The sequence below is a fragment of the Peromyscus leucopus genome, chromosome X (genome assembly GCF_004664715.2).
Source record: "Peromyscus leucopus breed LL Stock chromosome X, UCI_PerLeu_2.1, whole genome shotgun sequence".
In the NCBI taxonomy this organism is placed as follows: domain Eukaryota; kingdom Metazoa; phylum Chordata; class Mammalia; order Rodentia; family Cricetidae; genus Peromyscus; species Peromyscus leucopus.
This window is the reverse complement of record NC_051083.1, coordinates 136,831,395-136,855,515: the sequence shown is the minus strand read 5'-3', so window position 1 is coordinate 136,855,515 and position 24,121 is coordinate 136,831,395. Positions and strand designations below refer to the sequence as shown.

General features: G+C 45.9%; 2 protein-coding genes across 13 annotated transcripts in view; one reads left to right on the top strand and one right to left on the bottom strand.

Annotated features, from left to right (window-relative positions):
- The window catches only part of Ikbkg (inhibitor of nuclear factor kappa B kinase regulatory subunit gamma), a 35,299-nt gene extending 23,260 nt beyond the window's left edge, over positions 1-12,039 (bottom strand). For 2 of the 8 annotated variants that reach the window (XM_028888460.2, XM_028888464.2), the window contains exons 1-3: positions 6,524-6,870; positions 1,575-1,776; positions 394-605 (exon numbers count right to left, since the gene is read on the bottom strand). In XM_028888460.2, coding sequence (XP_028744293.1) covers positions 394-605; positions 1,575-1,761 — 399 coding nt within the window. In that variant the 5' untranslated portion in view covers positions 1,762-1,776; positions 6,524-6,870. Of the gene's footprint in view, positions 1-393; positions 606-1,574; positions 1,777-6,523; positions 6,874-7,119; positions 7,312-11,943 lie in introns of those variants that run through there. The other 6 variants (XM_037199365.1, XM_037199366.1, XM_028888461.2 and 3 more) reach the window with 6 other exon arrangements.
- Positions 7,399-24,121, top strand: G6pd (glucose-6-phosphate dehydrogenase). Of its 5 annotated transcripts, none has more exons than XM_037199362.1 (14): positions 7,399-7,538; positions 8,469-8,596; positions 17,850-17,887; positions 17,988-18,096; positions 18,905-19,122; positions 21,092-21,250; positions 21,477-21,602; positions 21,878-21,971; positions 22,114-22,300; positions 22,578-22,813; positions 22,913-22,989; positions 23,086-23,178; positions 23,273-23,328; positions 23,710-23,886. In XM_037199362.1, exons 2-14 carry the CDS (start codon positions 8,477-8,479, stop codon positions 23,793-23,795), a joined length of 1,599 nt encoding a protein of 532 aa, XP_037055257.1. In that variant the 5' UTR covers positions 7,399-7,538; positions 8,469-8,476; the 3' UTR covers positions 23,796-23,886. The 5 variants fall into 5 exon arrangements, with proteins under 5 accessions (XP_037055257.1, XP_037055259.1, XP_037055258.1 ...); XM_037199364.1 differs by having other exon boundaries at positions 23,273-23,338; positions 23,753-23,886; XM_037199363.1 differs by having other exon boundaries at positions 23,273-23,338; positions 23,710-23,845.

The following is a 24,121-nucleotide window of genomic DNA, read 5'->3' as shown; positions in this document are numbered from 1 at the left end:
GGAAAACTCTAGCTACACAAACACTCCAAGTTTCATAAGTGAGCCCAGTATAAACCCTGGCTCCCAAGACATAGGTATGCTTCCTGGGTGACATTGCTCCATGTACACTGTCCCCATGGCTCACAGCAAAAACACTGTTCCCTGAGAAGCTCACATTTGGCCACTCCTGGCTCCTGCCTGACATGCCTTGTACCTTGGATGATTTTAACATGGACCCTTTCACCGTAATAAACTAACAGTGAGTGTGATGGCTTCTCTTGGTTCTGAAAGTGCTCCTAGCAGTCAAGCCAGAACCTGGGGGAGCCCCAATAACATGCCTCCTATGTGAACATGAATGTCATTATGGTCTTCAAACACAGGTGGGGCAGAAGGGCCTGCCCACCCACCAGCTACCTGTTGGCATTTCTTCAAGTGCTCCAAATCCTTTAAGGCCTGTTCTTTCTGCCTCTGCAGGTCAAGCTTGTCCAAGCTCAGTCTCTCCACCAGCTTCCTGGCTTCCTGAAATTTGCACATGAGGAACTCCTTCTCTTCTCGTTGGCTGACCTGGAAATGGAGCAGCTCCTCACAGCGTTCCCTCAGCATCTGATTGTTCTGCCGGATGGCATCTGGGGACAGGGAAGACAGCAAAGGAGATGTGGGTCCTGACAGCCAGGCACCCTGTAATACTAGGTAGCCTTTCTCAAAGAAGTCAAACCAATTCCCAGCCAATTCCACTGATGATATGTCCCTAAGTGTCTGCAATGTATTACTAAACATACCATCCTCACTTGAAGGGATACATCAAATGCAACTTTCTTTTTAAGTGCTTCATTTATATTCTGGTCCGTTGGAGGTATCCCTACCCTGGAGCACTCAGTTCCACTCCTCCCAGGCCTGCATCTCTGTCTTCAGGATCAGGGGACCCTAAACATGCCTGCAGACTTGGGGAGGCAGGAGACAGTCCCCAAGGCAAATTGCACTGTGTAGTTTCTGGCTACAGCCTAGCAGCCCAGAAGGTGCCGATGGGACAAGTTAATAATATCTCTGAGTTTCGTGTTCAGCTGTCTATTCAAAAACTGTTAACACCCACCTTACAAAATGAGGGTGACATGAGAAAGGAGACAGGGTGCCAGCACAGTAGATACACTCAAAGACCTCTTCTCACCAGATCTGACCATGCCCTTCTAAGAGCAGGCCACACTACATCTTAGGAAAAAACCCTCTCTCCCCCAAGGAAAACAATATTCCCTCTCACCTAAAAGCTTGCTGTGTCTTGATAAAGATCAAGCCTACTCCCATTGATCCCTATAGCCCACTTTGCCCCCTACCCACCATGGCTTCTCAGCTTGTTCTCTTTCCCCTTCTCCTTTCCCTTCCCTGGTGCTGGCCCTGAACCAAATCATTTCCTATATGTGAATCTTCACAGAGAACCCCACCTGAAACCAAGTTTGAAATAAATGCTGGCTGGTTCTTAGGCACATCATGACCTTAAACCCTACCAATAATGATGTGCAGGTGAAAATAAGTTTTGTCCTTAGTGTGCCAGGCCCCTCCTGATATTTTACTCCATGCCTCCCTCACACTGCAATCTTCACCTCGGAGCTCTTGGTTCTCTTCCAAGCAGCGCTGGAGTGTCTCAGGAGTACCCTGCTCTGAAGGCAAATGTAACATTGCCGGCTTCCCAAGAGAAGATTCTTCACCCTGCATGTCCTGGTCCCCTGCTGGGCCACCACTGGGCTGCACCATCTCACCCAACTGATTCTTCCAGAGGTGCCTGCTCATCCAACAAGACAGTATCTAGAAGAAAAAGACAGTAGGAGGGAGGGCATGACACAGAGCAGAGTTCTGTCAACCAGCATAAGGGGTTCAATCTATACAGAAGCCCTAGACTTCCATTCACAGAAAAATGCTGGACATTTTATCTGGTGGGACCAGATACAAAAGTGGAGTTTGGGTCTAAGACGTAGCAAATATTCCTGTTCCAAAGAGAGAGAGAATTATTTGTGGAAGGAAAGGACAGTGTACTGGGAGTCCTATCTCCTCAATAAACTTTCAAGTAGAAGTAGAGGGTCCCAGCCACTCACTTAATGTAGTAGAACCATTGACGTAGCCATGTCCTAATCCCTGCAACTCAAAGACCTCTTCTTACCAGAGCTGGCCACACCTTTTCAAGAGCAGGCCACACTACATCTTAGAAAAAAACCCTCTCTCCCAAGAAATCTATATCCCCTCCCACCTAAAACCTTAGTGTCCCAAGAAAGATCAAACTTGTTCCTACTGATCCCTATAGCCCATTTTCCCCCTACCCACCATGGCTTCATAGCTTGTCCTCTTTCCCTATGAATGTGACTTTACTTGGAAAAAAGGATCTTTACAGATGTGGTTAAATTAGGGATCTCAAGACAGGCATGGTGGTGCATCTCTTTAATCCCAGCACTTAGGAGGCAGAGTCAGGCAAATCTGATTTTAAGGCCAGCCTGGTCTATATAGTAAGAACCTGTCTCACAAAAATTAAGGCTTTCAAACTGAGATCATCCTAAATTACATGGGTGGGCCATGACTCCAATAGCAAGTACCGTTCTGAAAGACAAATGAGACAGGACTGGGAATGTAGTTCAGTGGTAGAACTATATAGTCACTTACCTAGCATGCACAAGGCCCTGGGTTCAATTCCCAGCTCCTCACATATACACAAAAGAGACAGGAGAAAGAGGGAAAACAGGTGGAAATACAGGGAGACAGCCATGGGAAGACAGAAGCTGAGACTAGACTGATATAACCACAAGCTAAGGAACAACTGAGCCACTAGCAGCTGAAGGACACAGAAAGGATACTCTTGTACAATTTGCAGATTGAGTGTGGCCTTGCTGACTCTCTAATTTTATTCTCCTGGCCTCCAGAACTGTGAGATATTAATTTCTGTTGTTTTAAGCCACCAAGCCTATAGTCATTTCTTATAGGAATCACAGGAAACTCAAATACTTGGTAAGAGAAACTTCAGGAGACCACACTGTACCTGGGGAGTGTTCCTTGGGGATAGAGACCTCTGGTGTCTTCTGGATGCTAAGAAATTTGAAAGTGGGACTTGGGGTGTCAGTCTGAGACAAATGACCCCTGGTCTGCTTATGTTGGCTTATAAACCAGATAAAGAACATGCAGGGCAGAGCTAACCTGGAGACTTCCTAAATCCTGCCTAAGATTGACTACCAGGAAGAGGACAATCTCAATGCAAGCTTCCAGAAGTGGGCCTTCAGTAAGGGAGGATACCTGTAACACTGAAGAATCTTGACTATTTACATTGACAGTGTTGATACCCATAGATTCATCTGCCTGAGCTCACCCAGCTGACCCTTCCCTCTTCTTCACCTACTTTCTTCCTTTCAGCTTCCAGGAAAGCCTCTTCTGGTGTCTCTCATTCCCTCAAAAGATGATCCTGCTGAGGCCCTTTCACTAAGTTCTCATTCCTTCATGTTGAGGTGCCTGGGGACATTTTTGCTACCTACATTCACCCCTGCAGTAATTCTATTCAGTCTCATGGCTTTAACCCCAATCTTAATGTTGACAATATTCCAAATAGTTTTCACTCCTGAATTCCAGACTCACATATCAAACTACTTGGATGTTTAGAAGTCTACTCAAGGGGCTGGAGAGACAGCTCAGCTGTTAGGAGCACTCAATGCTCTTCCAGAGGAACCAAGTTCAGTTCCTAGCACCCATGTTGGGCAGCTCATAACCATCTATAACTCCAGCTCCAGAGGTATCCAATGTACTCTTCTGGTCTCCTAGGCGTGTGTGCATAAATAAAAATTTTAAAAAATTAAAATAAATTAAAAATAAATATTTTTAAAATTAAAATGAAAGAGATCTTCTCAAAATTAATTTCTCAGGACTAGAGGTATAGCTCAGCAGTAGCACACTTACCAAACATTCACCAGACCCCGGATCCCCAGTACTACCAAGAAATCCAATTCTACCTACAACTTCCCTTACTATCAGCTGAAAACAAATCCATCCCCCAATTATCAGGACAAAAATCTTGAGCATTTCTGGGTTTTGTTTGCTTGTTTGTTTGTTCGATTAGTATCTCCGTTCCTTTCCCTTCCCCTCCCTCATCATATCTAATTCATGAAGAAACTCTGTAACATTAAGTATTTTAAGTGTGATCATGGTATTGTAGTTATGGTTATTTAGAGTCCTTTCTGAAAGAGATGCATAATGAAATACTCACATGTCTGAAATTCACTGAATAAAAGGGAGATGCCTAAGGACATACCCAAGAGAAATGAAAACACATGTCCAGAGCTGGGCAGTGGTGGTGTAAGACTTTGATCCCAGTACTTGGGAGGCAGAGGCAGGTGGATCTCTGTGAATTCAAGGCCAGCCTGGGCTACAGAGCGAGATCCAGGATAGGTACCAAAACTACACAGAGAAACCCTGTCTCGAAAAACCAAAAAAAAAAAAAAAAAGAAAGAAAGAAAAAGAAAAGAAAACACATGTCCATGTGTAAATGATCACAGCAGCAGCATTACTCAAAGCAGCCAGAGTAGAAACAATCCAAATGTCCATCAACTGATGAATAAGCAAAATCTAGTTCAGCTACACGCTAAAACAAGAATGCATGCTCCAAATAATTGCTAAGAGAAAGAAATGTCACCGAAAGCTATATATTGTATGTACTTCCACTCAGAAGAAGTATCCAAAACAGGTAAATCCAGACAGAAAGTAGTTTAGTAGTTACTTAGAGAGATGAGGTGGACTGGGGTTTCTTAGTTAGGGTTTCTTTTGGGGGTGATGTTGATGTTCTGTGATTAGTGATGTTTGCACACTCCCATGAACCCACTAAAAACCACTGAATTATACACCTTAAATATGTGAATTGTAGCCAGGTGTGGTGATATACTTCTGTAATCTCAACACTTAGGAAGTAAAAGCAGAAGGATTAGGAACTCAAAAGGAAGGGATCTTCATGAGACTTTGTCTCCAAAAATTTTGAATTATAAGCAAATGAGACATCTCAGTGGATAAAGGCTCTTGCTATGCAAGCCTGGAGACCTGAGAACACATGTAAAGGTGAAAACACATGTAAAGGAGAGCTGGCTCAACAATATTGTCCTCTGACCTCTACACAATCTGGCATGGTACCTGTGCTTCCAACACACATCATGAACACACACACACACACACACACACACACACACACACACACACACACAATATAATAGTAAATAAATATTTTTTAATTTTTAAATGTAAATGGTGTGACATGCAAATTATGTCTCAAGAAAGCTGTTATTGAAAATCATAAAGGGTGGGCCAAGAAAGATGATAACTCTGGTTAAGAGCAATTGCTATTGTTGCAGAAGACAGTTCCCAGCACCCACATGGTGGCTCACAAACATCTGTAACTCCAATCCATGGGTACCTGACACCTTCTTCTGACCTCCTTTGGCACCAGGCAAGCATGTAGTACATATACATACTCACAGCCAAAACACCCATACACATAAAATAACATATTTTCTAAAGAAGAAAAAAATCATGGTAGAGGATTATAAGGGGTGTGAATTAAAGTTAGCTATGAGTTGATAGAGAAAGCTAAGAAATGTGTACATGGAACTTACTATTTTATTATTTCTATTTTTGAACAATTTTAAAGTTTTCAATAATAAAAGGCTGACAGCACTATCATCTTTCACATGGATTACTGCAATAATCTCTTTACAGATCACCATGCTTTGCTTCTTCCCTTGCCCTTTACAATTGACCCCACTGGGGCCAGTTACCTCAAAGATAACTCAGACTACTTCTCCCTTCTACCGTGAACCCTATCAGAGTTCCTATTTCTCCCAGTGCAAAAAAAAAAAAAACCCAAAGTCTGTGCAACAGCCTACAAGGTCCTATACCACCTAATTTCCCTTCCTTCCTTCCTCTCCACCAACTATTCCTCCCTGACTCTGCTCCTACTACCGTAGGTCTTTCCTTTTTCCTAAGAAATGCCAAGACAATACATTCATTCTCAGATCAGATAAATGATATGAGAACACACAAATAGATTACTAATCATTCGCAAAGTGAGCTGAGGTGCATAAGGTAAGATATTTAGCTGTCAAGATACACTTGAAAACTTTTTAAAGACTTCAAATGCACTCAAGTTTGATAAACAGCTTGGCCTATTACTCTGGCACTCGAAAAGGCTGAGGCAGGAGAATCTTGAGTTCGAGGTCTATCTGGCCTACATCGCGAGATGCTGTTTCAGAAAACAAAGTTTGATCAACAGAAAAACGTCTCCGAACTAGAAGAGTTCTAGCACTAGGGGCCAAGCCCTTAGGTTACAGCTGAAGCAAAGGGAAGAAGAGTATCAGTCCGACTAGCCGCCCAAGTAAGCTGGGTCGCGAATCAGCACTCTTGAACTCATGCTCGAAAAGCATGCGAAAGCATGCAACAGAACAAACTGGGCCCGAGGGAAGCGGGGAGGAGGTCAGGAGCCTCGGAAGCAGCGGAACGGCCACCGATAGAGCCTTGTCTTTGGAGAAGAGGACCACACCTGTCAGCAGAGTTAGCCAGAAGTGAAGAGGGCGGAAGCAGCGGGATCCGACCTCTCAGACTGAATCGGAGCTCCCAGAAAGTCCTAGTTAGACGATCAACCTTCCCTTCTCGGCTGTGGAAACCCCCGCTTCCGGCTTCCGGTGTCGTAAGTGTGGGATCCGGAAGTAAAACACAGACTTGAAGCCGTGGAGATTAACTGAAGATGCGTAGCCACAAAAGTGGTACATCCTGCTCCGGAGAGAAGCTTCAGACCGCCAGCCAGCCTGCACTGGCCACCCGAAGAGCGAAACGCTCCTCACTGATAAACATTACTACACACACACACACACTTTTTTTTTTTTTTGAGACAGGGTCTTTCTTCTAGCTGTCCAGGCAGGCCTCGAACTCAGAGATCTACCTGCCTTTGCTTCCCGAGTGCTTGGAATTAAAGGCGTGTGCCACCACGCCTACACCCGCCCCCACCCCATTTTCAAGGCGCCGCATCCGCACTGAAACACCCTAGTTTCAGTCTGGTCCTGCCACCGGGCCCTCTGCCGCCAGGTCCCTACCACGGAAAAAAGCCTAGAAGAAGCTGCGAAAGGATCCCAAACCCACCACAAGGGGAGGCGTGGCTACGCTGCTAGCGGAAGTGGGGTCATCCGGGAGGGCGCAGGGACTCGAGGGTCCATCGGAAACCAGACCATAGGGTATGGCTGGGGTAGCGATGGGGACACAGGAAAACTGCGGAGCTGCACCTATGCCAGCAAGGTATCGCGATCGCGGAGCAGGGGAAGCAGGGACGGCCAACAGGGTGGGGCTAGCAAGAGATGCGTGCGCACCTACTTCTGCTCCTCTCCCCCTCCCTCACCGATGGAGTAGTCCGAAGCTCCTCCCCTTCTGCCTCTCCTGAGGCGGGTCAGCTCAGTCAAAGCACCCGCCCTCATGCGTTAAATGGGCCAGCTAAGTGCAGCCCCCGGAAACGAGCTGTGCACTCCAGAACTGTGAACCTGTTTGGCAGCAGCAACTAAACGCAGGTAAAGGGGTGGTCTGATGGCACACCGGTGGAGGGATGTGCTTCTGCTTGTGCGCCTCATGTCCTTTTGATGTGCGCTATTTGTCATGCTTGGATATGGAAGAAAATCTACGAGGTCTTAACCCATCCCTTTGTACTCCGCACTTCCCCTCATTGGGCCCATGAGGACTAGACTTTTAGAAGAGAAGGGACCTTCCGGAATCACCTAGCTTGACCAGGAGAGAGCTGGAGCTGAACTCCACCATCTGCACAATCAAACATGTTCATTTCATTGTGGAGTTTCTGGCAGAGACTAAAGTGTGATGGCCCCAGACACAGGGCGATGCCCTGACCGGATTTTAATGAATTCTATTAATGCTTATAGTGATTTCGTAATGTACAGCCCCCAGAGAAGACAACATAGTGTGGGAAAACAGCTCCCACTTTTTTTTATGACAGGGAACTCTTGAGGAGAGAGGGATAAGAGATTGAGGTAGAAATATAGAGGTAGAAGGATAGAGGGGAGAGAAACAGAAACACGGGATAGCCTCAGGAGGGCCTGGATCATTATCCACCAGCCCCTTCTGTCTCTTCTAAAGGGTTATTTATAGGAATGCCAAGGGGTGGAGCAAAGACTTCCCCCTAGCTCAGCCAAGTGCAGACCCTTCCAATCACCTGGTAACCAAGCACATGGTCAAGCAATCCTCTAATGCAGCCTTGCTGGATAAAGCAATCTCAGCTCTCACTAGGAAACCTCTGTGGGCCTCCACAACATAGGAAGGTATGGCTGGAGTCCAGAAGCAGTAGTTTCTGACTCTGTATGCGCAGGCACACAGCATTCCCAGCCAGTAGTTTCAGTAACCTAGTGAGAACCCAAAGGAACCTTGAATAAGGTTAGGTTGTCAATGCTCTTCTGTTCTCCTGCCTTATCAATGAGCCTTTCTTTCACCAGAAAACATCATGGCAGAGCAGGTGGCCCTGAGCCGAACCCAGGTGTGTGGGATCCTAAGGGAAGAGTTGTACCAGGGTGATGCCTTCCACCAAGCTGATACACACATATTTATCATCATGGGTGCATCGGTGAGTCTCCCCTCAGGCCCTGATTCTAAAAAATCAAATGTAGCAAGGCATTTCTCTTTGTACCTCAACTTTCCTGTCTGCTGAGGAACCACACAGGTTCTACTAGTTTGAACTCTATGGCATATGTTCCCACCTGTGTATCCTGATCATCACAGCAGTACCTGCTATACATCATGTACTTATGTTGAATTTCTCACTTGCAAGGAGTTTCAGAAATCTATGCTCAGTCATTGAATGTGGACCAGACTTGGAACATCCAAGTTCTAAAGCACCATCTAGCTGGAGTTCTTTCTCCTGGATGGAAAAAACTGAGGTGCAATCAGGGAATGCTATTCAACCTATATTTTTTTCAAAATCTGTAATTTGACAAATGTTACAGTCAATTTCAGTGAAAGGATCTGAGGTCCTGCCTCTGTCTCTTTTCTCTCTACTGCATGAAGTTCCCTGGAGGCAAATACCCCCTCTTTGCCACATCTTCCAAAGCCTACTGCAGATTTCTGTTAATTCCACCTGGTTTCCAGTTGTCCAACTGGAACAACTATCATTGTACTCTGTTAGGAAAAACTGAAGAATAGAAGCACAGTCAGAGGGGTGGTGTACTGATGGTACACAGTGAGACTGGGGCAGGTGGGGGCACCCTCTCTTATGTGCTATGTGGCAGTAGGGCATGTTCAGTGGCCAGGGTTTGATGGCAAAGGTAAACTCAATTGCTTGCTTTTAACCCTGGAATCAGCTCACTCTCGTGTGACCATCTTCAGTATTAACTTATTGTGTAATCTTGAGCAAGAACTTCATCAGAGCTAGTGTGTTCTTTAGAGGGTAGCCACTGGCTCAGCACCTTCCACACTCTGGGCCCCTCAGTGATGGAGGAACTCTGTGGTTCCTTGTTCATACATAGCGTTAACGCCCACTAAGAGCTAGGGCTGTAGCTCAGTAGTAAAGTTCTAACCTCTTATGCATGAGGCCCTAAGTTCAATTCTCAGTACTACCAAAAAAAGAGGAAATCAGAACATGCCACCCCCTTTGCCAAACCTGTTCTTTGTCAGCCTTATATTTCTGAGCAAAACTAGGAGTGGGAGAACTTAGAAAAGGAATGCAAAAGCAGAGGAGAAGGGCTCTACCACTGAAAGGGCAAGGGAGAGACACCTCAAGGCACTGTCCCCTGACTCCCTGTAACTCTAAGACCCAACAAAAGTACCCAGTCAGAACACACAGTTCAGCAGTCCTGCCTTCAGCCCTGGCTCCAGCCTAGTCCCCTTAAAGGAGCCATGCATGCATGTATCAAACACAAACCTTGGCATATAGGACTCTGACTATTAGGCCCTTCAATCTAAAGGGCCATCTGAAAGAGAAAGTAACTGAGGATGATTTCCCCCTGCCCCACCCATGCTTTCATAAGCTTGCAACAACAATAACCCAAACAGCAAAGATAGTTTACAACTGCAGGACCCTCCCTCATTGACAGTTTGTTGTGTGACCTGGAACAAATGTCTACATTTCTCTGAACCTTAGTAGTTTTCACCTAACAAACAAGGGCCAGACAGCCTCTGGCTTTATCCTAGGCTGATTATGTGAGTTCTAGCCTGAAGTTGAGCAACTTCATTTCACTGCAATCAGTGTGGTTCCCCTTTACTCTCCTCTGCTCTGGGAGTGGGAACCAAGGCTTCCAGAGTAGAGATGGGAAGTGCTAGCTCCAACAAAAGGGAATGGGGAAGAAAGAGAGATTTGTTGAAGAGCATTGTTATTTCTCTCTGTTCCTCTCAGAGGGCCTGAGACAGACAGACCCTGTGCTGGGACAGCCCCCAGATTATCTCCTGCCTGACACTTTACTGAATGCATGAAGTAGACAAGGTGCTAGCTGATCTAGGAGACCTGCAAATTCTCCATTCATTCAATGTAGCAATCAAGTGTCTCTTCCAATTCACAACAGCCTTAGTCTCTATCCTTGTGGAAACAGTGTATTTTAGGAGCAAGCAAACAAACAGGATTTTAGAGAGCTGTATGTGACAGAAGTCACAAATGGGCTCTTATGTACTAAGCCCCCTGCAACACACAGGTCTCAAGTGGACCTAGAAAACAAGGCAAGTTGAGGATAAGAGGGCAATTGTCCTCTAAGTTGGAAACAAGCTCAGTGTGATCTAGAAACTAAAAGGAATCCAGTGGCTGACAGGCCCCAAGCCTAAGAAACTGGAACACATTAGGCCAAGCTGAGCCCAAGTAGCCATCCTCTGCCCCTTCTTCCTCCCCAGGTCCTTACCCAGTCTTTACCCATGTACCCAGCTTCCTACCTAGGATGTTCTTGTGCCGCCTCACTGTAGCTACTCCTCTTCTCAGGATTCCCACTCAAGGAAGGGAACAGAAATTCTTACTGTCCCACTCCAGAAAACCCTGTACTTATGGACCAGTGTGAGGAAGGAACTGTGGACCTGAAAGGGCATCTCTCCAGTCAATAGGACCTTGGTGAGGCTGGAAAGTGACTCTTTCCCTTTATGCAGAAGAAAAGGAGTAGGCCTCGGAGTCCACATGGGCTGATGGGCAGATGGGCTCACTACAGGGCTCATCTCTAGACATCGGTTCCCCCACCTAGACTATGTGACAGCCATAGACTCTGTAGGTACTCAGGGTCCATCCCACTGACAGGCCTGTGTGAGGAGTGACCTGGCAGTCCAAGCCTATCCCTCTTCTTGAGTCATTTCAGAATTGACTTCTCCCTTGGACTGGTAAGAGTCTTGCTGTGTCATGATGATCTTGGCATTCTCCCAAAAGAATGGTGGTGACTCATGGAGCCCCAGGGTGTAGGAAGGAGGCCTTTTGTTAGTTTTTTTTTTTTTTTTAGCCCAAACCTACCTCACATTTCCCCCATCTCATTCCAGTGATTGGAAGCCACCTGATCCTCAGTCACAGCCCAGAACTCCACCTTGGGAAGCTAGGTGGGTCCCTCATCCCCAACAACCCTTGGGTATGATTTGGGTTTATAAAACAAGAGGTCAAACCTCAGCTGACCATAGGTCAGTTGGTACTCAGATTTCTTTGCCCTTATCTGGCCAGATAGTTGTGGCTGGAGATCTTAACCATGCCCTAATTCTCCTAAGTCACCACATGTCCTTAGGTAGCTCCTTCCCCTGCCATGATCCTTGGGCAATGTGAGGGGGTGGCAAAAATGAGAGATTTCCAGCTACCTCTCTAATTGCTCCCACTCCCACACATGGTAAATTTAGGTTTCAGTTCTTTTCATGTTCCTTATTTAAGAGGAGTTCAGTGAGAGTCATGAAGCCAGCAGGAAAGGCAGGGTCACCCCCATCCTGAGAAGAATGGCTGCCTCCCGCCCCCACTGTCCTTAGTCCTACCTCACCTCCCTTGAGTAACTTGAAGGCAGGCAGACTGTCGGTTGCAGGAGCTGAGCTAAAACAAGGAGAACAGGTTCTATGTCTGGTTAATCTCAAAGGGAACAAGAACAAACAGCTCTGGGTGTTGGGCAACTGTGACTCAGCAAGCCTGTCCCTTACCACCAATACATTGGCTGGAGTCTGTCCTGATTCCTCCCAGTCTGTTGGAATTTGATCATAAGCAAACACTGCCTGCTTAGAAAGGTCTGAAGGCCAGGGCTCTCATTGTTTTCCCAGCAAGCCAGCCCTTTCTGGAGTGTGTGAGCCCAGGACAAAGCCCTCTGACATGAGCAGTAACCCACATCCCACTGATGGGAGATGCCAGAGGCAGGCATTGAAAGTACTCTGAGGAACCAGGAGCCATCCTTGGGGAGATTCTGGCCAGAATGGGGTTTATCTAAGCTGACCTTTGTGGAACCTGTAAGGGCAGCCATCTGGCACAACAGGGTAAAAACTTTGCCCAGTAAAGTGACTTAGGGGACAGTAAGTAGTTCACTCAGGTGGCCATGCTAGGTATCACATGAGGGAGTGACAAATGAGGAGGCTCTACAGCAATAGGAGCCCAGCTTGCAACAAGTCTTAGACATTTTCCTAAAGATAGTCATCATAGCATGGGGCTACAAGGTGGCCATTGGGTTCAGGCTCCCAGAAGTACATATGGAAGATGGTGTTTATCATGTGAACCCACTCCTCAGTGCTCAGGACTTTAATCCTGAACAGTTGACAGACAGGGGCACTAAGTGGAGGGAACTGCTCCCTCAGGCCAACACAGGTTACCAAAGTTTGGTAACAGCCCACTGTGGACATTTTGGGAACTCAGTAGAACCTGGAAATGACCTGCATATACCTGCTTCCATGGAACTGTCACTCAGCAAACCTCTGAAGTCAAACATTTAAGCCACTGGAAATCCCTGAGTGCCCATAACCATCCTTATCCAGAACTGCCATTTTCTATAGAAATGGATTCATCAATGCAGCCACATAGCTCAATCTCTTTTGTTTATTAATATGTTACTGGGAACATACCTCAAGGCTTCCTGCATGATGAGCAATCTACCACTGAGCCTCAGCCTCAACCTCTCCCTGAGGCTCTGCTCCCATTTTTTTTAAACAGGGGCTCACTATGTTTCTCAGGCTGGCCTTAAACTTGTTATTCTCCTGTCTCAACCTCCCAAGTTCTGTGATTACAGGTATATACTACTGTATCTGGCTCAGTCATTTTTGAAGTTTGTATCTAAGGTTGCATTACCTCTTCAGTGTTTTGATTTTGTTTATTTTATGTATATGGGTATTTTGCCTGCATGTGTGCCTGCACAACTTGCATGCCTGGTGCCCTCAGAGGTCAGAAGAGGGTGTCAGATCCCCTAAAACTAGAGTTACAGATAGTTGTGAGCCACCACATGTGTCCTGGAAATCAAACCAGAAACCTCCAAAAGAATAGCCAGTGCTTTTAACCAACCACCAAGCCACCTCTCCAGCCCAGCCTCTTCATTTTAAAGAGCTAGTCAGCATGGGCTATGTTGTATACTAGTCCACTTATGATGGCAGGAAGTTGCCTATTGGTTATTGTGCTAAAGGAAACAGCAGTTCACTTCACTTTTTGGAGGTCTCTGGTCCATGGAGCCCAACATCTTCCCAGGTCACAGTGGGCCCAGGTAAGGAGTATTGTTCTGGCTGCATTCTGCATAGCTTGTTTAAACTTGGCAAAGTTCATGTCACCCAGACCAACTCATCCCAAACGCCTGGGAAATTAATTTCAAGATACCTTGTTAGATGGAATGGTGTTTTGAAATTTTAATTAGGTATGCCTGTAGTAAATTTTTCAACAAATTACTTTTGCATAAATATTCAGGTCCTTAATACTCAGAGTTGCTTTTTCTATAGTGAGTGAGTTGGGATACAGATGGGACCAGTGCCCCACTCCTGTGCCACTTGCTCACCTCTCCCCATGGAGTAGCAGTACCCTGTGTAGCTTGGGTTCACACCCATCCCATGGTCCTAATGATAGGGTTTGAGATGGAAGGGCAGATGCCCTACCCTATTCTTTAGGAGCTTGGTAGCCATTTCAGCTCCTCCTTCTTAGACCTTGTTTGGCAGGGTACAAAATGAAAGCATGTTGGGCTGTTGATGGCTACTGGGAGATTGAACTGGGTGTGCACATTGGCTTAGAGAGGAGCATGGGATCTTATGTAGGTCATCTTTAATGGAGTTGGATCATTTTCTCTGTAAACCCACACATGTATTCTATTGAATTTGTTTCTAGGTTCTTTATAATATGAACTTTAGTAAATGGTATTGTTTTAAATTGCTTATTTTGCCAACTGCTTGATGTTAATAAATAAAAGCAGTTAACTTGTATCTGTTAATATTTATAGTGTTTTGTGGGGTGCTGTTTGGTTTGTTAGTTTTGCACTGCTAGGGAGCAAACCCACTGGCTCATGCTTACTAAGCACTTTACCACTGAGCTATATTCTTAGCCCCAGATGTTTATAATTTTTATTGGAATATATATCAAAAAGAATACAGACCTTAAGGGTGCAGTTGGACAACTTTTCACAAACTTGGCACACCCTTGTAAATTTCTCCCACCTTAAAAAACAGGCTGGAAAGATGGCTCATTGGTGAAGAGTACTTGCTACTTTTGCTCAAACCCAAGTTTGGTTCCTAGCACTCACATCAAGCAGCTAAAAACTCCCTGTAACTCCCAGTCCAGGGGATCCATTGTCCTCTTCTGCCTTCTATAGGTGCCTATACTAATGTGAGCATACCACCACACATTCACATAATTAAAAATAAAATAGTGATTTAAATGAAAATAAGAAACAGAGCATTATCATCTGAAGTCCTACCACTTAGGAGGCTGAAGCAGGAGATTCACTTCAGGGAAGATGTTCAAGACTAGCCTGAGCAATGTAACAAGGCTCTTGCTTAAAACAATATAAAACATGGTGGTATACTCCTTTCATAATTCTAGAGGGGTAGAGGCAGGAGGATTAGGAATTCAGGGCCAGTCTTGGCTACATAATGAGTTTGAGGCTAGCCTAGGATACATGAAACCCAGTCTCAACAAAAAAAAAAATAATAATAATTTTAACTGAATAAAGCCAGGTGTACTGGTACCCACCTGTAATCACAGCACTTATGAGACTGAGACAAAAGGATTATATTGAGTTTAAGGCCATTTAGCAAATTCCAAATTAGTTAGGGTTACATACCCAGATCCTATAGCAAAATCTGCACCCAAGAAGTCCCCCACTTTGTAGTCATTGTTTCCCCAGGAGTAATGTCAAACCTCCCCTCTGCCCTCTGCTCAATTATTTTTATCCTCTTTTCTTCATACACATTGCAATGCATAAGTGGTATCTGTACTGCTGATGGCCTAATCTATGGCATTTCTGTCTCCCCACACAGTTCTTGGGGAGACAGTCTACTAGACAGTCTCTACCTGCTAGACAGTCTACTACCTGCCCAGGCAACCACTCACCTGAATTCTGTCATAATAGACTCATGTTCCCCATTCTGAGACTTTTAAGTGAACCCATGAGTATTTAGTCTCTTGTGTATAGGTTCTGTGGTTTAGTATAATGTATTTGAGATTTTCCAATACTGTTTGGAATGGTAGCGCATTCCTGAGTAGCTGAATACAAATATACATTTTGTCCATCTGTGTACTGGTTGATTTGAGCATGTCTGGGCTTTTTTTTTAAATTATTATTATTATTATTATTGGTTTTTTGAGATAGAGTTTCTCTGTGTAACCCTGGCTGTCCTGGAACTCCATCTGTAGACCAGGCCTCAGACTCATAGAGATTCACCTGCCCCTCCGTCTCCCAAGTGCTAGGATTAAAGGTGTGCCCTACCACTACCTGGGTCCAGGCTATTTTAAATTAAAGCTGCCATGACCATTCATGCACAGATCTTTGAGTAGCTGGCTGCCTGCTTTTTTCCTCTGGGGTAAAACCTAGTAGAGGAATGGTGGGTCATAAGATAAGTGTAGATGTTTCACTTGATAAGAGGCTGTCAAGCTGTTTTAGATTTAACCATTGCACATTTCTACCCACAATCTGTGAGTTCCACACCAAAAGTTTGGCTTTTTGTGGGGAGGGAGTTCTATTTGACATAGGGTCCCATATAGCTCAGGTTAGCCTGGAACTCACTGTGTTAAAGGCCCAGGTTAGCCTTTTACTCATGAAGTTCCTCCTGCCTCCGCCTCCCAAGTGGTTGAATTATAAGTATGTACCTACGTGTCCAATTATTATCATTTGGATTCGACCATTCTAGTGAGTATGAAGTGATGTCTTGTTTAATTTGTATTTTCTGACACCTGATGATCTTGAACACTTTCCATTTATTATTTAATGGCCATTTATTTTCTTTCTGGTGAAACATCTGGCCAAACCTTCACCCATTTCAGTTAGATTGTTTTACAGTGTGTCATAGGAGCTATTTAGATATTCTGAATACAGATAAATTTAGTGAATGTTATCTCTAAGGCTGCACCTTGTCTTTTTGGTGCTAGCGATTATACTCTGGGCCCTGTACATGCAAAGCACAAACCCTACCACTAAGGCCATAATACCATGCTTGCCTACTAATTTCCCTTTCTTCCTTCTTTTCATTGTTTCGTAATACTGGAGATTGAACCTAGAGTTTCATACATGCCCTTCATATTTTCATATCACTCTCTCCTGTTCTATCTCCCCTTTCTCTGTGCAGGCCTTGAACTCACTATGTATCCAAGGATAACCCTGAAGTCCTTATCCTCCTACCTCTACTTCTGGAGTACTAGGATTATAGGCTGCAGTACAATGCTGACTTATGATTATTATTTTATATACTAAGAAATCTCTACCTACTCCTATCTTTTTAATCTAGCAACTTGGCTAAATTCTCATTAACTCTAATAATTAGTCTGTAGGTTGATTTGATGTATTTTTAAATAAACAAGCTATCATCTAATGACAGGTTTTTGTGTTTTTTTTTCTAAACCTTATACCATTTTCATTTTCTTGTCTTATAATACTGGCAAGGGTTTAATAACTAAAGAAGCAATAGCAGGCATTAAGAATCCCCTTCGCCTTTAATCCCAGCACTCGGGAGGCAGAGCCAGGCGGATCTCTGTGAGTTCGAGGCCAGCCTGGGCTACCAAGTGAGTTCCAGGAAAGGCGCAAAGCTACACAGAGAAACCCTGTCTCGAAAAACCAAAACCAAAAAAAAAAAAAAAAAAAAAAAAAGAATCCCCTCATAGACATCCAGAGGTGCATCTATGATCATGTTTCCAGAAAGATTTAACTGAGGAAGAAAAATCTACCGTGACTGTTCATGGCACACCCTATTGGTTGGTGTCCCTGACTAAAGGAAAACAAGAGAAAGTAAGCTGAGTGTCCATATTCAACTCTCTGCTTCTTGACACAAAGTACTTCACACCCCTATCACCATGCCTTCCCTGACATGTCAGACTGTACCCTTAAACTGTGAGCCTGAATGAACCCTTCATCCCTTTAGTTACTTTCTGCCAGGTATTTTGTCACAGCAACAAGAAAAGTAACCAATTTTTCTGACTTCATTAATTGAATGACCATCTCATTACTTTATAACCCCTTTTATGCTAATGTGGCATCTGTCCTATCTCACAGGTTGTGTTTTGTATGTGCTGCCTTTATTATCCTTAAGTTCTGATGAACCCAATGTCTACATTTTCATCTTGAACCTGGCAGACTCATCTACTCACCTGTATTGGCACAAGGCTGGATCAGGGTTGAATCTCTGAGCTCCTCTGATGATATATGGGGACACCCAGATCACTGTGGTGGGGAATGATCTAGGTAATATCAGCTCTTTCTGACCATGTGTTTTCTCTGCTGCAGGGTGACCTGGCCAAGAAGAAGATCTATCCAACCATCTGGTAGGTATAACTCTATACTATCCTCCAAAAAAACCTTTCTACCAGGGACAGGTGTTGACCTTCCCTACCTAGCCTGAAAACAGCTTTGTTGTACCTTCAGGTGGCTGTTCCGGGATGGCCTTCTACCCGAAGACACCTTCATTGTGGGCTATGCCCGCTCCCGTCTCACAGTGGATGACATCCGCAAGCAGAGTGAGCCTTTCTTTAAAGTGAGTGACATTGGAGTATCTCAGAGCCTTGTTCTGCCATTTCCCTTATCCCACAGCAAGACTAGCTCCAAGCAGCCCACGAGGAGACATGTCCCATTCCCATCATAAGCAACACTTCCTTCCCCACTTATCATTTGACTGGCTGAGATGCAGGGCCACCCAGAACACTCAAGCTCTGACACCTCACATTCTTGCTCTCTTTTACCAACCACTGAAAAGCTATGTCCACCTATTTATGACACCCTTTCTATGACTTCTGGACAAAGACAAAAGAAGATGGTCAATTCAGCCTCAGATCTGTTTCCCAACTTCACTCTGACCCAGCCTCTCTGGCTCCATCCTGCTGTGCTTTATTGCCACACTGAGTCATGCCAGCAGCTGGAAGGACTCCTCCAAGTACCTCTTCCCCCTAGTAATTATGCTATGTTGGCATTTTCTCAGCACCTATAGTTTGCTATGATAATTTTGGAGAGACATCTTTCTCCAACATTCTTTTCTCTCAGGTCAGAATTTCTGAAATCAGATTTCTGTTCTAAGCATGAGGGCCCTGAGGATATGCAAACTATACCAATAATTTGCCCCACCTGCATACAGTATTCTGCTGTGTGCCTCAGCCCCCTGCCCATGGGTACACAAAGTTACCAGGATGAAGGAAACTCTTGTACTTGTGGAGCCATGACAGTTGGCTCAAGGGAAACACAACTTAGCTGTGGAACAAGGCATAGATAAGCGAGATCCTTCTCTCCTTTAGAGTAGGACAAGTGTAGATTCTGAGAAAAGTAGAAGCTGACATTTTTCTGTCTCCCAGGCCACCCCAGAGGAAAGACCCAAGCTGGAGGAGTTCTTTGCCCGTAACTCCTATGTGGCTGGCCAGTATGATGATCCAGCCTCCTACAAGCACCTCAACAGCCATATGAATGCCCTGCACCAGGGAATGCAGGCCAACCACCTATTCTACCTGGCCTTGCCCCCTACAGTCTACGAAGCTGTCACCAAGAACATTCAAGAGACGTGCATGAGTCAGACGTAAGGCCTATCTTTCTCTCTTCCTTCCTGTCTGTTTGCTCTTGCTTCTGCTACTCTGAATGCCCAGTTTGTTGTCCAGATGGATTAGCATTCCCAAAAAGGGAACAGGCTGTAAGTACTAGAGTTTTCTAACAGCCTTTGCTATTACCTCCAAGGTTCTCAACTACAAAATAGTGGCCCCTTGCAACAGTTCCCACCATGACCACAAGATGACAGTGTTGCCCCACAGAAGAGCTACTCATGTGAGGCATTCTCTCTCTCTCTCTCTCTCCTCTCTCCTCTCTCCTCTCTCCTCTCTCCTCTCTCCTCTCCTCTCTCCCTCTCCTCTCTCCTCTCTCCTCTCTCCTCTCTCTCTCTCTCTCCTCTCTCCTCTCTCCTCCTCTCTCTCTCTCCTCTCTCCTCTCTTCCTCTCTCTCCTCTCTCCCTCTCTCCTCTCTCCTCCTCTCTCCTCTCTCCTTTCTCTCCTCTCTCCTCCTCTCTCCTCTCTCCTCTCTCTCTCTCTCTCTCTCTCTCTCTCTCTCTCTCTCTCTCTGTCTCCCTTTCTCTCCCTCCCCTTCCTCCCTTCCCCAGCAGGCCCACCAGGAGGCAGTGTTGTTTCATAAGAGACCACTGCAAATTGAACACCATCTTTGTCTTGCTCCTGATTTTGAATTTAGTAAACAACTTTAGTGTTCTGTTATGAAATGCAAAGAAAGGAACCTGCTCTTTTAAAATCAGTGGAAATCTGGGCAAGGTGACTCACACATATAATCCCAGCACTATGGAAACTAAGACAAGAGGAGTACTTGGAGTTCAGGGCTAACCTGAAATACAGAGTGAAACTGTCTCAAACAACGACAAAAAAAATTAAGCAGAGTATGGTGGCACACTTGTAATCTCAGTAGTCAGGAGGCAAAAGGATCACTATGTAGTCAAGGCTAGCAATGGGCTACATAGTGAATTTAGAGTTAGCCTAGTCTTCATAGTAAGAACCTGTCTCAAAAAGAAAAAATGCTAGTTTTTAAAAAAAAATAAAACCAATAGAAGTCACTTGCATTGGGCCATGACTATAGTCCCAGGTACTCAAAGGATGATGCAGGACTACCTTTTGAGCCCAGGAGTTCCAAGCCAACCTGAGTAATATAGCAAGACTTCATCTCAAGAATATAAAACCAAGGGCTAGAGAGATGGCTCAGTGGTTAAGAGCACTGATTGTTCTTTCAGAGGTCCTGAGTTCAATTCCCAGCAACCACATGGTGACTCATAACACCTGTAATGAGATCCGATGCCCTCTTCTGGGCATGCAGATGTACATAAAGACAGAGCACTTGCATACATTAGATAAATAGATGGATAGATGGATGAATGGATGGATAGATAGATAGATAGATAGATAGATAGATAGATAAATAGATAGATAGATAAAACCAATAAGGAAATAGATAGATAGATAGATAGATAGATAGATAGATAGATAGATAGATAGATAGATAGAACCAATAAGGAAAGCCAGACATGACGGTACATGTCTGCGATCCCAGCTCTTAGGAAGTGGAGGCACAAAATCAGGAACCTTTGATACATGAGACCCTATCTCAAACTAAAGTAAAACTAGTAAGGAAGTTGTGTCCTTGATGTCCTATCTGCCTAGTTCCCTGTTGGCTGCTGGGCTACTTCTGACCCACTGAGGATCTAGTATGGGAAAAGAGGGAAACAAAGCCACCCAAGAATGTGCCAGTCATGCTACCCTAGCACCAAGATAGGCAGATCCCAGAAACTGATCCAGTCCTCAGCATGTTGACAAGAAGGCTTCTAAGATGCTGTCTGTGCAGGGTAAAGATCGATAGCAGTCAGCAGAGCTTCCCTGGGTCACCTGAGAATACAGAGTAGATGAAAGCCCTGCTCCCTGTGATGAGGGTTAGGGTGACATGGCCCTGGGCCTATTCCTGGGGAAAGGTTTGGGAAATAACATGAGTGGGGGCTCCCACAGAGGCTGGAATCGCATCATAGTGGAGAAGCCCTTCGGGAAAGACCTGCAGAGCTCCAACCAGCTGTCGAACCACATCTCCTCTCTGTTCCGTGAGGACCAGATCTACCGAATTGACCACTACCTGGGCAAGGAGATGGTCCAGAACCTTATGGTGCTAAGGTGCAAAGGGGACAGGGTGGAAGAGGACCAGGGCAAGGGTGGAAATGTGAGGAACCCCACCTGCCCCACTGCCCCAAAGACAGATTCCTGAAAGATGCTGGCCAGGGTGCTAGGCTCTAGCTTGGCTCAGATATAGCCACTATACTATGGAATCCCAAGGGTAGATCCACTCATGGGCCCTTCCATAGTGTCTCTCATGCTAGCCTCTTTCCTGTACCTCTCACAGATTTGCCAACAGGATCTTTGGCCCTATCTGGAACCGAGACAACATTGCCTGTGTGATCCTCACATTTAAAGAGCCTTTTGGTACTGAGGGTCGTGGGGGCTACTTTGATGAATTTGGGATCATCAGGTAAGAACCCATATTCCATTCCAACTTGGTCCATCCTCATACCCTGAGGGCTAGTATTTAACCCATTCAGCTAAACCCCAAAGGGTTTCCAGGGTCAGTGTCTACTTCCTTGCCTAAGGAGACCTGGAAGACACTAGGGATAAGGAAGCAAGGTTTCCCAGCTTGTCACTAGAAAGCCTTGTTTAGTAACCCAGGGGCCCCTAGAACTTGGTCATCTCCTTGTTCCTACCCTGGAAGTGGCACTTGGCCAGAATATCTGCCTCTTCTGATACTAGGGACGTTATGCAGAACCACCTCCTGCAGATGTTGTGTCTGGTGGCCATGGAAAAGCCTGCCTCCACAGATTCAGATGATGTCCGTGATGAGAAGGTAGGTAGAGAGGTATGTCCACCAGGTCCCCAGCAGCTATGCCCCATGGCAGGCCACTCTATGACAAGGCACTGGGCTCATGTCTGTTTCCCTATACCCTCCCTGAAACTGAGGGGCCCACTCTACATTGGTTTTCTCCCAGGTCAAAGTGTTGAAATGTATCTCAGAGGTGGAAACCAGAAATGTGGTCCTTGGCCAGTATGTGGGGAACCCCAATGGAGAAGGAGAAGCTACCAACGGGTACTTAGATGACCCCACAGTGCCCCGTGGGTCTACCACTGCCACATTTGCAGCAGCTGTCCTCTATGTGGAGAATGAGCGGTGGGATGGTAGGTGACACCTCTGGGACCCAGAAAGGCAGGGCTAAATAGATATACCCTCAAAAATACACTTATTAGCATGGTCATATACATGGTGCTCAGTGGTAAGGGATGCTGGAGAAGGAGGGATGGCACAAGTGAGACACTACCCTAGTCATACTTATTCCTCATGTACACATTCACACATGTACACAGGCACAGGGGATCTGCTCCTCCCTCCCTCCACACACGTACACAGGGCAAGACTATAGAAAAGCCAGTCCCTGAGGCCAGCCCTGCCCCGTAGGGGTACCCTTCATCCTGCGCTGTGGCAAAGCCCTGAATGAGCGTAAGGCTGAGGTGAGACTGCAGTTCCGCGATGTGGCAGGCGACATCTTCCACCAGCAGTGCAAGCGTAATGAGCTGGTGATCCGTGTGCAGCCCAATGAGGCTGTATACACCAAGATGATGACCAAGAAGCCTGGCATGTTCTTCAACCCTGAGGAGTCAGAGCTGGATTTGACCTATGGCAACAGATACAAGGTTCCCACAGGGAGGACCATCTGGGCAAGGTCCTAAGGGAGGCCCTGGGTGGCTGAGTACAGTGGTATCAGCAACATTCCCCTTTCCCCAACCCTGCAGAATGTGAAGCTCCCTGATGCCTATGAACGCCTCATCCTGGATGTCTTCTGTGGGAGCCAGATGCACTTTGTCCGCAGGTGAGGGACCTCCCCAGCCTAATACAGTCAGACAAGAGGGTGGCCTTCTCCCTCCCTCCCTGTGACTCTACTCCATCTTACACTGTATCCCTTCAGTGATGAACTCAGGGAAGCCTGGCGTATCTTCACACCACTACTGCACAAGATTGATCAAGAGAAGCCCCAGCCCATCCCCTATGTTTATGGCAGGTAAGGGAAGGATGGGACCTAAGGGAGCCAAGGCAAGCAGGGCAGTGGGAATTAACAGGGACAAGGGTCACTTATGTCTTCCTTTGCCTCCCAGCCGCGGCCCCACAGAGGCAGATGAGCTGATGAAGAGAGTGGGCTTCCAGTATGAGGGTACCTACAAGTGGGTGAACCCTCACAAGCTCTGAGCCTTGGGAACTTACACCATTCGCACTCTGCCCCTTTTGTCTACCCTTTCTGTGTCTGTCCTTCCCACCACCTAACCCTATATTAGGACTATTGACCCCATATTGGAAGGACTTTGGGACCATAGGCCTTAGCCACACATTCCAGTCCCTGGGCTCGGGCCACCACTCTATCCTATGCTGCTGCCGCTGCCACAGCCATCACTGCTGCCGCCTCCACCGAGCCCAGCTACATTCCTCAACTACCAAGTGCTCAAAACTCACTGTAATGCTTTTGGGGCCACCAATGGCCCTGTCTGAGCCACTCCTCTCTCCACAAGACCTGAATCACCTCCTCTGCTCACTCTAGCCCCTGCAAAAGGAAGAACAACAGTCTATCAATCTGTCCCTAGACTCCTCAAGACAGGAGTTAGGAACAATGGGGAAGAGCCTTGAGCCTCAGAGGGATAATGACCAAACTACACTCCCTGGTGTCTATGGGAAAACTCCTCAAAACTCGAAGAAAGTGGTCAAGGATACCCATGTGAGAGGACCTGCCCATGGCCACACCAGCTTCAGTGCCACTTGACATTTCCCCCTCACCAGTTGGAAGAGACCTCATACTGCCTATCAACATTTTGGAGCCCTAGATGTCCCCTCACCAACTCCATACTCCATGGTCATCTTCATCCCACCCACAGGCAGCCTTCTCACCAAAGGAAAGCAGAAGTAGCAGCTAGGATTTCCCTACCCCAACCTTGCCATTAAATCCTCAAACAGTT